Raw genomic sequence first — 17,051 nt, forward strand, 5'->3', positions numbered from 1 at the left:
TACTGGCCGCCATGTATAAGCCTATCGTGTGCTGAAAAATGGCGTCAAACCCTACAACAACAACAACACAACAACAACAAGATAAACCAGTGATAATGCATTCAGCAACAGGATATGCTGTGTCTATTTTAATCAATTCTTCTCATAACAATTGATCCAAACTGTACTTGCATATTCCAATCAAGGTCTTACATACAGTCAGGCACAATTTTGAAGAGTTGTTTTGGAAAGCTTAAGTTGAATGCTCTGAAAATGCTATTTTTTCCATTTCTGATCATGTCTTCAATATGTTTGTTCGAGTTAAATCTTTTGGGATCGTCAATCAACGTGTTTAAAAGAATTAACAGTTAAAAGTTTTTGACTTCTAAAACTAGGCCTGCTACTTGTCCAGAGGCGCTGATTCATTATGAGTGGATAAATAATCTTTCCCGCTTGTTTTACTGGAACAGCAAGCATAAGTGGAAAAGGCTTCCCTGTCAACGTTGTCTGCAGATATTTATCATGCAACAGGCACATGACGATGATGGTTTTGCAAAACTGCAGTGGTTAATCATGGCAGAAGATGGTAAGATCAGTTTGAAATTTACCGTGGTGCAATGAAAAATGATCTCATCATCTAAGTGGATTTACAAGGATTTTATGTTCATGTGAGTTCCAATGACCAGGAAAACCCCACGATTAAATACAACACAAGCTGCTGAACAATTCACATGCGGCATTTGCTACACTGTAGTTAGATGCGACTGAGAAACCAACGTTGTTAAGTAACAAAGGCATGTTTATGGTGTTTCTTAAATCGCTCGACGTTACCAAGAAATTTATCTGGCAACATCTTGCAAAACTTATAATAACATAAGCGAGTATACCGTGACCACTCATTGCTGGATATGTGAAAGAGCCTTCAGACCCATCTATTAAAAAGTACGCGATCACTTCACTGGCAAGTAGAGAGGAGCCTCACATAGCACGTGCAATCTACAGATTTTACCTGTTCAGTTCAATGCCTTGATTATTTATATATTTATACCTTTTCCAGAAATTCCTAAATTCATAACGGTAGTATGAACAGTTAACCCTGTGTGTGTTATGCACTAGCATATATTTCACACACTTCAAGTTTATTTTCAATTAATTCATAATCGGAGTGGGTGTCATTCTCTGAATTAGATTCTCAGTTATGCTCTTCACTTCACAGGTAGGTCATGAATTGTGACTGTTTAGTATTTGCCTTCTCTTGACACATTTCAAATAGTACCCTAACATGAAGCCTAAAATGTAAGACTTGCTGAATGTGTGTCAGGTGCACTACGTAAAAATTCTCCCAATAGTATTATGTCCCACTGCATCCCTTCATTATCAACACATTTAATTCATTAAAGATTGAGTTTACCTGATGTGAAACATCTTGTGGGATGATTCTTGAAAATGTCGATAATAACTGGTTCTTCTAAATGAGAAGATGCAAGTTTAAAACATATTTTGCTATAACTGTAAAATTTGAACCAAAATTTATCTATATTGTATTCTGTCTAACTACTGATTTGTTTCATTAGTGCCAAAATGGAATACTCAGAAACATGTGCTTGTGAAAGGCTTGTAATGATAAAAGCCAAACCGCTATATCCTGAGTGCAAGTGAAAATATTAGTTCAAGTTTGTGTGCACAAAGAGCATACCATCTATACATTATATACCTGTTATAATGGAGAGAACTAAATATGATGGATTCTTTCACCTAAATCGACAAAAAAGGCAAGTAATGTCACTTTTCATTTTATAATGTACATGTAAATTGGGATGACTTTGCTGTATATGAGTTTGTTGTCAGGGCTGGAATTTCTCTTGTTTGTTTTGGGACGGCGAATGAATTTTGGGACGGCGAATGAATTTATTTCATCATGTTTTAGTTATTTGCAACAGAAGAAGTAAACAAAAAAATAATGTTGAAATACATTAGAAAGATGTATACTTTCTTGACATTTGTGATAATAACATTGCCCAATAGGTCTCCCACTGTTCATGTGCATATTTTCTTGGCATTTGTGATAATAACATTGCCCAATAAGTCTCGCACTGTTCATGTGCATATTTTCTTGTAATTTGTAATAATAACATTGCCCAATAGGTCTCCCACTGTTCATGTGCATATTTACTTGGCATTTGTGATAATAACATTGCCCAATAGGTCTCCCACTGTTCATGTGCATATTTTCTTGGCATTTGTGATAATAACATTGCCAAATAGGTCTCCCACTGTTCATGTGCATACTTTCTTGGCATTTGTGATAATAACATTGCCCAATAGGTCTCCCACTGTTCATGTGCATATTTTCTTGGCATTTGTGATAATAACATTGCCCAATAGGTCTCCCACTGTTCATGTGCATATTTTCTTGGCATCTGTGATAATAACATTGCCCAGTAGGTCTTCCACTGTTCATGGGGTAATATCTACAGTTCATCAGCTAGAAATTGTGAATGATTTCTGGGTTTGTTTTTACTCTCCTTGGATCATTACTTGGAAAGCATGGAGATCCCCACACAGGGTAGCTTTGTAATCCAGTAAGTGTATGTCTGGTTCTGTTACTAAATTGCTAGGGATTCTTTCAGAAGAAAAGCATAGTGTTTTGATGTGTTTTTTAAATGAAAGAAAAAAACTACAAAATATAAAGTTAAATTAATTTATAACTAATGCCCATGAATATATGAAATGTCATGAATAATACATAAATATCTGATAACATTGCAAGTCCCACATAGTCTTGAGATAACTTGCCTGATTGCCATCTGCCAAACAGCCTAAATTAAGAGCATTTGGCCAAGAAATCTAGATGATTAGCAGGGGGTTTTGTTGAAATTTCGCCAGCACTGTTGATTCCATACATTAAAAAAATGTTTAAAGATTTCACATGTTTTGTGTGTCAAGTTCATTCATATTCAGTCTGACTGGCATCATTCATTCAATATTGACAGCCCAATGCCAGGATGTTTTGTATCAAAGTTGTTCAAATTCTTTTCAACATTTCTTGATTAATAAAGCCTTGTAAATGTCTTTCTAATTTTAGTGACGGCAGTCCATTTTTTGATGGCAGATGGCATTAATGGTATATTTCTGACAGGTGTTAAAGCCTAAACACTTGCTGCAAACTTTTGTCAGATTCTGTAAAGCATTTAGCTATAAAAAGTTAATCAAGATTTGTTTTCTTTTTTAATTAAGATAGTCACATTTGATTTCAGACTGGCATCCTTTGTACAAACTGGAAGGTCTTTATGCTAGGCTGAATGTCAAATTTGATTAAATTCTTGTCACCGGTCTTAAAGAAGTCAAAGAATTTTCTTAATTTAACAATGTTGGACATATGTGATGGCAGGTCAGTGGCATTTGTATAATCTCAAAAGGTCTTTATGCTGTGATGTTCTGTCAGGTTTGACCAAGTTTTGTTAAGCAGTTTTCAAAACGTTCTTTAAAGGTTTGTCTATTTTTAGTAACAGCTATATTTGATAGCAGATAAGCATTCTTTGAATGAATTTTAAAGGTATCAAGGCTGGATACATTCTGTCAGATTTGATCAAATTCTGTTTAGTGGTCTTGGAGAGCTTACCTAAAGATTTTATTTTTATTTTTTAGTAATAGTGACCATATATGATGGTGAAACAGCATCGTTTATACAAACCAGAAATATCTTTATGGAAGGATGCTCTGTGCCAAGTTTGGATGAAATTGGTCAGAAGGTTTCTGAGAAGAAATTGCAGATAGCAATTGCTGATGTATGATGTACATGTTTTTCTGCTTTCTTTCAACAGCCACCATGTATAATTTGTGTGTGGAGATCGTCTTTGTACCAACTTGAAAAGCCTCTCCATCCAGATGATATGTGCCAGGTTTGGTTGAAACTGGTTGAGTTTGTCAGAATATGAAAATACATGTAACAATTGTTGATGGATGTTGGACAGCATCATTTATACAAGATAATGCTAGGATGTCAGGATACTTTCTTTTATGTTTGATAAAAATCTCAAACATTTTGGAGATGTAGCTGTTTAAAGGTTTTTCTTTTTCAATAATGTTGGTCTTGTTTAATGTTAGATCAACATTATTTGTATAAACTTTAAAAACCTTTATGCCAAGATGCTTTATGCCAGGTTTGGTTGTAATGTGATGGGTAGTTTTTGTGAACTTGAAAATAACAGTTGTTGATGGATGCCATATGACACATGATGGATGAAGGGCCATTCGATAAACTCACTAAGCCTTATGGCCAGGCAAACAACATTTTAAGTAAAATTAAACAGGAAATGATGAGCAATTTATTCATATAAATATACCCCATCTATCCCATATCCCAACTCCACCCCTAAAATGGATACTGGTCTGAAATACAGTTTCAGCTGAACAGAAGAGTAAGAAAGGGCAATAACTCACAAAAATCATGAAATTGGAATATGTCAGTATGCAACATCTTCATGTGATAGGCTAACTCCAATTGCAAATTATCCACAAAATTTGAAGTATATAATGTTTAGTTTCCAGTCAGACATGGTTTAGACAGACAAATGGACAGACAATAATGCAAATCAGACCATGTTTCGCTCAGTTTCTAAAAAGTTTGCATAAAATTAAGATTTTGTATCAGCAACAGACCATTTTCTTTTCTGGGAAGGGCCAGGGATTTTTTTAAAAAAACTTCTCACCTCAAATAGCTTGAAAAAAACATTTTTTCTCCAATTTGAAGGGACAAATACATGTAATTCTATCTATTAATTTGTCTTTTTTATCTCGAGACAAATGTAGAAAAAAATCCTGACTGGAAAGATGATACCAGGACCCCTGCACCCTTACCTAATTCCAAATTAAATGGTTGTTCCCTTATTTTTGCCATATTACTTTTGACAATGTTGCTGTTATTTTCATAGGGACAAATAAATAGACAGAATAAAGGTATATTATAATTCACATCATTAAGTGAAGAAAAAATTCCATTGTTGTCTGAGAAAAAAATTACAATTTCTGGAAGACAATTTAAGACAAACTAAGGACAAATTTCCTTTTTAAGAAAAAAGCACAGCTCATTAAATGTTGAGCTGGATTAGTTAACACATTAAAAAGGCACACCTTATCAAGAAAAGAGAGAAATGTAATCTGAAAATATCACTAATTATTACTACAGAAGAGTGGTGCTGGGTTTGTGGTCAGGTAGAATGTCCCAGTCCCATTAAACTGGACTGCCCTGATGCCCATCTCTTGACAAAACCTGTCTCCACATGTCTTGCATGTATTGGCATTGTAATCCTCCATGGAAGCGCATGGGTAAGCCACAAACTGACACTTGTTATTTAGAACTGACTCTATGAAGTACCAGACAGCACGATCATGGCTACAGGAAACAGTTGTGAAACCAGCTGGAAGGAAAAAATAATTGCCACCAAGTTAGATGTGCAGTTCACGAGAGTATTTTGTTCTTGCAGAGAAGTTAGCTTTTATGTGAAGTCAATGTGCAGTTTATACTGGTGACATTTCATCTCTGCAACAAATTTCATCAAAAATTACCTTTACCTTACCTTTACCTTTACCTTCCTGGCTTCAGACCTTTTCTTAGCATTGTTCCTAGCCAAACTCTTTCAGCAGCCCTATGTGAAAAGATCACCTTTGTGTGCTCTTGAAATATAAAGTGTTCCTCAATGAAAATGATGTTCGAATGGTTGAAAAGAATTTTCCAGGAATCCATGATTAGACCATTTTTAAAACTGCTGAATACTGAAATCACTTTAGATATTTTAAAGTGGTATAATGATTTTCATAATGGCCATAATGATTGCCATATTGGATATAAGATCGGCACTGTTGAATTTAATACCAACAAGACATCATTAAAAGTCTTCTTGTGAAACCACGTGTCAATATGACTTTCAGTTCAGAAAGGGCAGCGATAACAAGATTTTCAAGTTTGATTTTATAGCTATATTGGATATCAGATTGGCACTGTTTTTGTTTAGGATCAACTAGACATCATAAGTCTTTTGGTGAAAACATCATGTTCATATGAAGATAAATTCCAGAGAAGTAGCAGCAACATGATTTTCAAAGTGAACGGATTTCATACTGGCAAAATTTTCATTTTGGACCAATTAGATACTGGATATCAGAGCAGCACCATTTTCAATAAGAACCAACAAAACATTATAGTAAGCAGTATTTTGCAGAAAATCCCACGTCGAGATGACCACGTCAAGATGACCACGTTGAGATGACCACGCATCTATGAGGAATGGCAATAACAAGATTTTCCAGCTGGCAGTCATGGTGGCCATACTGGAATTCATGCTGGCACTAATTTAATTTAGGACAAACTGGAGGTCAGATTGGCACCAATTTCATTTAGGATAAACTAAACTTCATAAGGATTCATCTTCAGTAAATATTGCTGCATTAGTAGCCACTTATAAACAACCAGACATACTGCTCAGTCCATTTTCGGGAAAAATGGCTGTCTGCATCCACTATTTGCAGTGTCTAATTTTAATATTTCTAACAATAACTGAACAAAATAAAAAGTGCAGCTCTTACATACTTGTGTTCTAAAGGATGTGACACCTGCTGTGATGGAAATTTAAGGAATTATTCAGAGCCTATCAAGGACTGTAAACTATGTCAAATATTTTGTCTGAATAAATAGACTGGCCCACGCAAATAAGGCACCACGTTAGGGAGGAAGTTCCCATTTGGTTTTAAATGTGCGGAAGATGACAATGTAAATTCTCCTTGGTGACGAACAGGTTAGAAATTACAATTGATGAATGAAATGATAATGCTTCGTGCGTTTGTTTTATTTTTGATGCTTTTTGTTTTTAAAATTGGTTAAGGGAGGTACAAATGGGTTGGTAAGCAAATACTATAGACCTTGGAATGAATGCTATATGTCAATCTATCTTGCATGTACTTTAAGAGAATTATAAATAACAAACTTGAGATAATAGATTGATGGACAACACCTGGATGAAGGACAACATTCCATCCCACTGACTTTCCTAACCTATGACCAGTAGATCTAAAACAAAAGTACTTGAATCAACTCAGCCAGAACTTGACACCAAATGTTAATAAGGGTAAAAAAAAAATAATGATTGTCAATGCTGTGATTGTCATGTCCAACTTGCCCTGGGCACAATAAAAAGTTTTGACGGGTAATTAAAGAAAGAATAAAGTTCATGTAATTGCCAATTGAGTTCGAGGGAACAAATGGTGCGGAAGGTATACATTTATATAACTGATAAATAATGCCCAAATAGCACAATGGAAAAGCTATTGCTATAACTCAATTGCTCTTGAATTAAAGTCAAATAATGGAAGTTTATATTTCAATCTATAATGTAATGTGGCAAGAAATAGTGAAAATCAAACCTCCCGAGGCATTAAGTACCTGTAAAGTGGAGGGTTAACACATCCTGGAGAGTTTTTCTAATTGGAGGGGGACATCCTGGTTGATAACCTCCTCCATTAGGATAAAAATCTGCATCTCCCATTGGTACCATTGTTCCAAACCCTGTGGAGATAAAACAAACATAAACATAATAAGAAAATACTGATGGAAGGCAATTCTGTTTTATAAATTGTTGTATCTGTGTTAGTCTTTCCCATGAAAGGAACCCACTTGAACCTTATGTGTTACAAGAAATTAAAATGTGCTATTATTTCAGAAACAGACAAGTATCATTCTCATTTAGTTATCATCTATAAAAGACAAAGGAACATACACACAGACAAAAATGTAGCTGCAAACAACTATAAACTGTAATGTGAATAATTTAATTAAATTTACCAGTGAATGGTGATTCAACACCTATTAGCTTTCCAAAAAGCTTTAAGACTTTTCAATATTTAAATCACAGATTTACTGTTTTACAGCAATTTAAAATGGCATTGGGGACATAGCAGTAGCCAATGGAATCTGTTTTAAGCAGGAATATATTCTTTTCCATCTTTATATGGGATTACTTTAAGGAGGGAGGGGGTATTTTAGTGCTGTCTTTGTTTTACATGTTCAGATTTCTATTGTTAAGTTCCTATATCATGAACTACAGCATGTATATTAATGAGTACATGGATTGGATTACAGAATATTTTGTAATATACAAAACTCATAACTGTATACCAGTAATGTACATTAGGTATGATGCAATGTGATTTAATTGTTTGTGGCTCTCAAAACATGATTGTTTGAAACAGCATAAGACCTAATTGGTATTTGTGCTATATTTAGCATGGCACATTAAAGGCTATAAAGTTCTCTAAGTGCTTTCACAGTTTATCATGCAGTTGCACATACTTTTGTTACTCTATTGTGGCATTTGCACCCGAGAGGCAATTTAAATAACGTATGTGTAAAACGGCACTTTTAGTGCCATGCCTGATTGCATGTTTTATGGTCCTGGCCACGAGTCTAAATTAAAGTCCTGTGCAACATTTTTCTCTTTTCCATCGTATGTGTCCTAGTGATAATCAACATCCTGATGTACTGGAAGATATTTTAATTGGGAGTGGTGGTGGTCTATTTTCAGTTTTGAAAAAAAAAAAACTTAAATGATATGCCATGAATTTAATTATTTGTAAAATCTAAAAGTAGACAGGTTGGTGCGACCACAAGTTGTCTCCCTTGTACAAGTATTGAACGTCACATGATTGTTAACTCACAATTACAGTTATTGCTGACTGCTGGATACCTATCCTGTGGATTTAGTTGCATTAAGAATCAAAGCACAAATAACGTTTTGAATTTCTAAACTCAACATAAATTAAAGACCACATAGTTTCATAAATATGCAAACAATTACATAATATTTTGTATATGCACAAAATAATTCATAATTTCATTCTGCACTAGTATATGACTGACTCGTTCTTAGTCAACTTAAACTGCTGTAAGAAAAATTCCACCAACATAATTTACAGCTAGTCCTTTAAAAGAACGGTTATAGGTTATGGTGAGTAAATGCATCTCGGTCAACAACCAATGCATCGATAAAGCAAGAGTCACGCCTTTTGCGCGTGAAACTGACTGCTGTTACTAATAACATATACAGCATGCACTTTTATACGCCACGCATTTAATGACTCCTTTAAATATGAATCCTTCTGTCATCGATTTAGTTGTTTAGCGATCATTCATCGAAAAGTCCAGATTCCTTTTTTGGTTTAGTCATGGAAATCATACTGCTTGGGGCAAAGTGTTTTACAAACATTACTTTGTTTTTGGCTTTGGCACTATACTCAACCAAACAACAGTATATGAAAAACAACTCCCTTTGGTGAAACCATTAACAAAATATCAGGTCGAGCTATGTACATAATTTGCGTCAATTACCAGCATCATATAAGGGCCCTGCATCCGTGTGGATGGCATCAACAAAAATAGCATCTGATTTGTCTAGCCGTACGGCATCGGCCGCGTTCTCAAAGAGAGGGCCAGCAGGGTCAAGTCCTTGAAAAAGAAAATATATTCTTGATTAGATTACAAGATTAAATCGAATAAAACACAATTTGATTTTTTCAACAGTGTCTTTAATTTTATATCATGCACACCGACCTGGGGTAATGTGACTGATCATCTTTTTTTCCCCTCGAAACTGGACCACGAACTGTACCTTTGGAACAAAATGACTCTTTCCAGCATAATATCTTTTCCCTGGCGGGTATTATTCAAAACTTCCTCACATTGTCTCATAGTTTGAAATGAATGTCACACCACCATAAAAGCAATCTCCTTTACTTGATGCACAGTACATGGGCCAATTACTGAACATTTTATGTACATGCATATTTTAAGAAGTAGAAGATATTTCTCTTTTAATAACCGTTTACATCTTTTACACAGCAATGTAGCATCTTACAAATGAAAATATTTTTTTTGGATGATCAGTCCATGTTGAAAGGGCCTTCCGCGGGTCCCAGGGATATTTTAGTAGAACAGTCAGCTGTCACTTTTCACAAATATATATACTGTAGTCTGACAAATGTAGGCAAAACTCCTTAAAACAAACAACAAGAAATATTATTGTATTACCAGTTATTCTTGCTATTCCGGGTAATCTACTGCCAATATAACCAGCTATATGCGCTCCGAGACTGTGTCCAAGCACGTGAACATTTTTGAGGTCCAGGTCAAATTTGTCCTTCAAAATTTTTATAAAATTGGCAACCACAGTACCGGTAGTTCTTGTGTTAGCTGCAGCCTGGTTGTAAAACTTCTTGGACCCTGCACTCCAGTCCACAACAAAGATGTTGTAATCGCCCTGTCAAATAGACACACATGCCTTACGCTGTTTGTAGAAGTTGAAAATAGCAATTATATGATGAAAATCAATACTTTTATCATTGTTTTGTTTTTTCGATGCAAAATACTCATTTAGAAAATGAAAAAAAAAATCGGAAAAATCACAACACCCATAGCTTCATGATCAATGATGCGAACAGTATTTATTTAATTTGTGCAGACTGTTGGTCATTAAAACACTGGTAGCCAATTGCGCACTCTTGTCTTGATTAAGAAAGATGGCGTGTTTCTTTGGTTAGTTTTTTCTATTTTAAAATAATCAAGCCCAATTAACACAACCCATTAAAAATACTTTTGCCCACCACATCATCTGGTCTTGTTGACTTATATATAACAAGAAGCTGTAATTTTTTCTTAACTAGGGTAACGTCTGATTCACACTTTTGCTCATAAATTTATTTAAAATATCTTACATAAAGGTATTGTAAATCCTCCGCATTCACTCCTTTCAAAGATAATCTCTTATCCTTTCCATCGCTATTAGGTATCCCCACCCCGATTCTTCTACGATCCTTTTCTGGTAAGTCCTTTCTAAACGATTCTGACTAAATAGGAAGAGGAACTGTATATTCAGCAACCTTATCCTGTGAAAAGGGACGGTTAATGAACCGAGAATGGGGAGGACACCCCCAGATGCTTGTTTTCAATGCCCGTCTAGAATATATGTTTTTGCTGCTGACAATGCATTCAGAAGATAAAATGTACCTGCCCTTCTATCAATATTGACTATCATCTAAATAATACATCAAGCACAGCTGAATATCTTTCTCCATATCCAAATAAATTTCAATAAACTACCGCTTCCAAGAAGGCTTGTGTGAGATTGTGACCAATGGGACTGTTTCTACTGCTCATGAAGCCATGGATGACGAATTTGGTTGGTCTCAACTGATCGAAGTTCAATTCCTCCATATATGGGTCATTAAGAGGGTAAACTTCCTCCCCATACAAACGGTACTTGCGGGTATGTAGGAATATTCTCGGCTTGACCTCTGAAGTTGGCTCTGGTAGGAAGCCAAAGGTATTGTCAAAGGGAGCTCTATTTGTGAAGCATCCGATATCTTGATAGCAGACACTGTCATCAAAGAAGAATCCTAAAAAAAAGTATAAAAAAAAGTATAAATGATCAGTGTCAGATTTAGCATTAATGATAGACCAAAGGCTGCTTGATATAGTGGAAGGCAATAAAGGCTTAGACTATGGCGGTAGTGGCATCAAGAAGTACAAATACAGCATCAAAACGGATACAATAATTAACTACCTATTTAAAAAAGTAAATTAAACCTGAAATCATCGTTATGATTATACATGATTATTTTCTGTTTGTTGTTCGTCTTTTAAATTATTTGCAGTTTTAACAACAAGACTCACCATTCTTTTCCCTCTTGTCTCCTTAATTGTTGACCCGCATTACCTTCTTTTATTTCATTGCCTATATGTTGATGGATTGTTATGGCCGAGTGGTCTAAAATGCTATCCGTTACGGATCAATGCCATCTCACCTCTGTCTGCGTGGGTTCCAGTCTCAGATTCGGCCAATGTGGGTATATGAGAAAGCCTGCCAGTAGCTTCTCATGGGTCGGTGTTTTTTCCGGAGGTTTTCCCGGGTTCTTCCTCCACCATTAATACTGGCCGCCATGTACAGCCTATCGTGTGCTGAAAAATGCGTTAAACCCCACAACAACATAGTCTTTTTTATCAGTTGCTGGAATTATATTTGTTGTCATGCTGGTGTTTATAGCAGCATTCAGACCCTGTTTAGAGTTATCTGAAGATTTTCTGATGTGTGTTGCTCTATCCAACCAACTGTATCTCCATACCACTCGACACAACAAATAAATATAATATCGCCACCAATAAAACAATTTACGATAACTTTGAATCTGAATTATATTGCTGAAATCTTAATGTGGCATTTTAATTTGAGTAATAAGCGTGTTCGCCAGAAATCATTTTTTGAACATTATTTTAGCAGTGTCTGGAACAGTGAAAACAAATATACTTTTTTTTTTAAATTTTGAATCCGAGCAGCTAAAATACATGTCACATACCACTTAATACTTTGGTGCAAACTCGCTATCCTTTCTCCATCATATGTCTTTTATGTTACAGAAAGAAATAAATTCATCCTATTTGTTCATCACTAGTTATATCTGTGTTAATTTCATCAGCCTACGATTTTTCCAGTATTCGACGGGACCTGATCCATAGCTGCAAGACAGTGGCAAGCTTTTAGCACATCAGTAGGTGTAGGGGGTCCCCAAATTCTGATGTATCATTTTAAACTCTTCAGGTTCATTTTCAACCAAGGATCTATTTTCTCAATTTCTGGTGAGATGTTAAAGTTATTACAAACTGTGTTAAATTGATTCCGATTATCTTCTTCCTAATTAAATTAAAATATGTCCATCAGGTAATTTTATTTTGACATTCAGATAGCGTATCTAAAACCGAACGTGAAACCTGTATATAGAATTTACTAGCTCTGGTACGCTTAAGGCTAATATTCTGCCTGCAATTGTTGTCATCCATACTACTCAGTTAGTTCCTTTTACTAGAGTCTCATATCTGGTCGTTGTTTTCAGAATAACTAGGTTGAGAAGTTTATGTTCTTTCATTATTCTATAAACATCACCCGCCTTTCTCTTTATGTTCGATTTGTTTTCCTATAGCAACATTAGAAATGGCCTAGTGGTTAGAGCGTCCGCCTCGGATGCGGGAAGTCGCGAGTTCGAACCCCGGTCGTGTCATATCAAAGACTTAAAAAATGGTACTAACATCTGCCTCGCTTGGTGCTCAGCATTAAGAGGTTAGTATTAGGACTGGTCGACCTGGTATGACGATAATGTGACTGGGTGTGACATCATGCTACGTGTCTGCGGCATGATGCCCCAGTGCTAGACATCACTTTAAACTGCCACACTGCAGACATCATAGCGATATGACTGGAAAACTGTTAAAGCTACGTTAAAAATCCATATCACACACACACACAGAGAGTAGAAATGGTATATTGTTGATATTACGTGACTATTTGACCTCGAGTGTCATTTTCATAGCTAGTCACCGCTCCGGTGGCCTAGTGGTTAGAGCGTCCGCCTCGGATGCGGGACGTCGTGGGTTCGATCCCCGGCAGAGTCATACCAGAGACTTAAAAAATGGTACTAACAGCTGCCTCGCTTGGCGTTCAGCATTAAGAGGTTAGTGTTAGGACTGGTCGGCCTGGTGTCAGGATAATGTGACTGGGTGGGACATCATGCTACATGTCTGCGGCATGATGCCCCAGTGCTAGACATCACTATAAACTGCCACACTGCAGACATCGTAGCGATATGACTGAAAAATTGTTAAAGCTACGTTAAAAATCAAAATCACATCATATCACATCATAGCTAGTCATATGACTACCACAATCTCGCAAACTATACAAGAGCATGACATCAGAGGTCCAATAGTCAATTGATATCAACAACAAACCCCTTTCCAATGCTGGTCTATTATAATTTTCTATAACGTTAAATGAAAGCCACGTAATGTTTGGTTTAAATAAACAAACAAACAAAACCCGAACGAAACGTCTAAATTCTCAACATATTTATTCCCAGAACAAAGGTCAGAAACTTGTCGCTGTCTCAGCAACCTGGATAAGACCAGATTCATCTACAACAGAGCACATGTCAACAATGTTTTTTTTCTTCTTCTGGTATCAAGTGACTACCGCATAGACACGTGCTCTCTGCTTCGTAAATGTTGTGATAGTGGGGAGGGCGAGAATAACCACGACAACCAGGCACACACCGTCGAACGGCCGATATCAGTGGAGATATTCAAGATGGCGGAAGTAATTTAATTTTAATTTGGCAATAAAGAAGTGGCAGTAAATCATTTATTATCTCATGTGTCGCCTCCAGCATTTTTCGTTGTGATACTCACATATATGTCAGTTAAAGAAGTATTGTTTGTTTAAAGCGTCACTTTGCAATGCTGTCTAGACAGACATATTGAAACTTTGACGATGAGTGATAAGAAAGCAATAACAAAACTGAAAATTCAACAATGAATTAAGTGTACCCAATTTCTTCCTCGTTCTTTCTAGCTTTTTTTTTCTCTTCAATAAAACGACTGTGTCATTTCTTCCGTCTTCCTATATGTTGCAACTGATTAAGAAAAAAGAGAGGAAAGGGATGAGAATGGAAGTAAGACACAAATATGACTTGGGACAATGAGTCACTGAGTAAAAGCGAGTCGGCAAAAAGTGTGTAAGGAGCAAATTAGGAGCTCAAACACCTCCTAGGAATTTATTTTATTATGGGGAATTTCTCCTAAGATGTTTCCCATATTATAAATTAGGGTACAACACTGCTGCTAGTCGGTGGAGTACCAGTAAGATGTATTGCACGATGGGCATTACCAAATAAAATACTGACTAATGATGTCTGTTCTATCCAGTCGAATATATCTGGATCACAAAGAGAGAGAGAGAGAGAGAGAGAGTTTTCGAAATGAAATCATTTTGCAAGTAACAAGAGTAGTAAAAACTTCTCTTATGTATCGTGTCATCCTACCTTAGAACAATGAACAAAAGCTTTTAGTTACACAACGAAAAGAAAAAAAATATGCAGCGCGAGGAAAAATCGAGAGAGAGAGAGAGTAGATTTTTGAAATCGATACAGAAAATAAAGCGAAAAGACAGACAGCGAAATTGATTGTATTTATTGTGCCATGCTGTAAATGAAAAATGAAAGAAAATATCCTATTGCGAGAAAAGAACAGAAAAAAGAAGAGAACTAAAATTGAAAATGAAACACTAACTTTCTTAACAAGTGCTCTACGAATTAACTCCAGAAGTACACCTTAGTATTTCCGTCTGTATTTTAAGTTTCAGATATCTTGGCAACATTTTGCAAATATACATTCCGCAAAACTCGTTCAAAAACGGTATGAATATGTTTCAGAAAATAAAGCAACACAATCTTTCCAGATTATTTTCGCTTGCACTGTAAACCAAAAAGGTGCACATTCAAGACAATTTTCCCTCATTATCAACATTACAGAACATGTTCAAATGACGAATAATGGCATTTTAAAAAGACACGAGCAAGATCACGTCAAGAGTAGAAAATGATTGGCGATATATATGTTGACAGACGATGCAGTGTTAAAAACGAAATAAAAAGAAAACGAAAATTACGAGATGCTGGAAAAGAAGCGCGTAAGGAAAAGATATTTACCTAGATGAATAAACGAGATCTAATTATATATCAATTGGAAAGAAAAGCCCATCCGTTCAATAAATTAGTTAGACGATATCATATCTTGTATGATGTCAGTGATATTACAGGGTAGTGGACTCAAAGGGTATTGGCAGTGAAAACTTGGGCACAAAAGCGCCTTCGACTTTTCTACCAATACTTTCTTACCACTCCACCCTACACTCTCTCAGGTATTCCACTCGTCTAACTGAATACGAAATAAACTCCCGCACACAAAAGCATATAGGATAGTTCATACACTACATACATACTGAATCTTGAACTGAATGAAAGGTAGGCAAATCAAGATTTGGATTTGTTTTCTCAATGAATGTTAAGGCAAATTATTTATTCCCAATCTATAAGTAAAGTTCTGCAGTACCAAACAATGGCAATAGGTCGAACAGGCTACTCGAGAACGGCGGTGGCTCTGCAAGAACGATGACAGTGAAGAAAAAAAAGGAATGATAATGATGTTGATGATGTTATTATTGTTATTATTATTAGTAGTAGTAGTTGTAGTAGTAGTAGTAATTTAAATAATTTTTTAAAAAATCTAATAAATTCTTACCCCTAATGTTCCAAAACAGTGAGATAAAAATCACGAACAGAGCCATATAGTTACCCATGTTTCGATAAGTTTTTATCTGACCTTTTTTCGGTCACAGCGTCCAAGTCGAAACAACTAGAACATTCACTGTCTACTGAGATAACTATCTCTGTATGTCAGAAATTAGATTGCCTTTCCAGTACAGGTGTCGTTTTCCCGTCACATCCCATTGCAAATCCGGTGACTAAATTTTACTGTCATTGTTAATATTAAAGACATTTTATTTTTAGTACATATAAACAAAAATAACTGGAGGAAAACAAGGGGCTTTCACAATTACAGTAATTGCTTCCTTGTACTAACTCTTAACGATGAAAGTGTATTTAAATCTCTTCAAATGCTTCCTAGACGAAATGTTAATATCCGCCTTGTATGCGCTGTACTCCTTAAACGTACATTACTTGTTTACCTTATTTATTAAAGCAATAGTGTTAGTAGTAATATGGGATGACGTAGGGTCTACGGAAATCCCAGTCAATTAGATCGTGGGAACGTTTAGGGTCACCACTGTTTTAAACACACTGGGAACGTTTAGGATTAATGGGAATTTAACATAGGGAATGTATAGACGATGGATTGGGACTTCTAGGGTCAATAGGAATTGGAGAGAGGGTTAAATCACGGTACTGAAGAATAACAACAATGTTGCAAAGGGCTGACCTTAATCGGATCAAAGGGGGGAGGGGAACATAGAACGCTTGGCGGGACATAGACATGTATAACACATACAACATACAGACATAGGATGAACATCAATCTACCATACGTTAAATATAAAACTGACTAAGAAAAATTTAGGCAAGAAAGCAAATCTTTTCGAGGCATATGAGTGGCCCTGAAAAGAGCCCTTGGTGTTTTGTTA

General features: G+C 35.8%; 1 protein-coding gene across 1 annotated transcript; it reads right to left on the bottom strand.

The window, feature by feature from the left end:
- Positions 1–2,666: 2,666 nt before the first annotated feature.
- On the bottom strand, positions 2,667–16,376 carry LOC149807278 (inactive pancreatic lipase-related protein 1-like). Its single transcript, XM_089964515.1, has 6 exons — positions 16,151–16,376; positions 11,126–11,421; positions 10,058–10,286; positions 9,359–9,475; positions 7,418–7,540; positions 2,667–5,399 (listed from the first exon to the last, which is right to left on the bottom strand). Exons 1-6 carry the CDS (start codon positions 16,206–16,208, stop codon positions 5,152–5,154), a joined length of 1,071 nt encoding a protein of 356 aa, XP_089820641.1. The 5' UTR covers positions 16,209–16,376; the 3' UTR covers positions 2,667–5,151.
- Between the last annotated feature and the right edge of the window lie 675 nt (positions 16,377–17,051).

The sequence above is a fragment of the Sinohyriopsis cumingii genome, chromosome 1, assembly GCF_028554795.1.
Source record: "Sinohyriopsis cumingii isolate HCF-2022 chromosome 1, ASM2855479v2, whole genome shotgun sequence".
NCBI lineage: Eukaryota > Metazoa > Mollusca > Bivalvia > Unionida > Unionidae > Sinohyriopsis > Sinohyriopsis cumingii.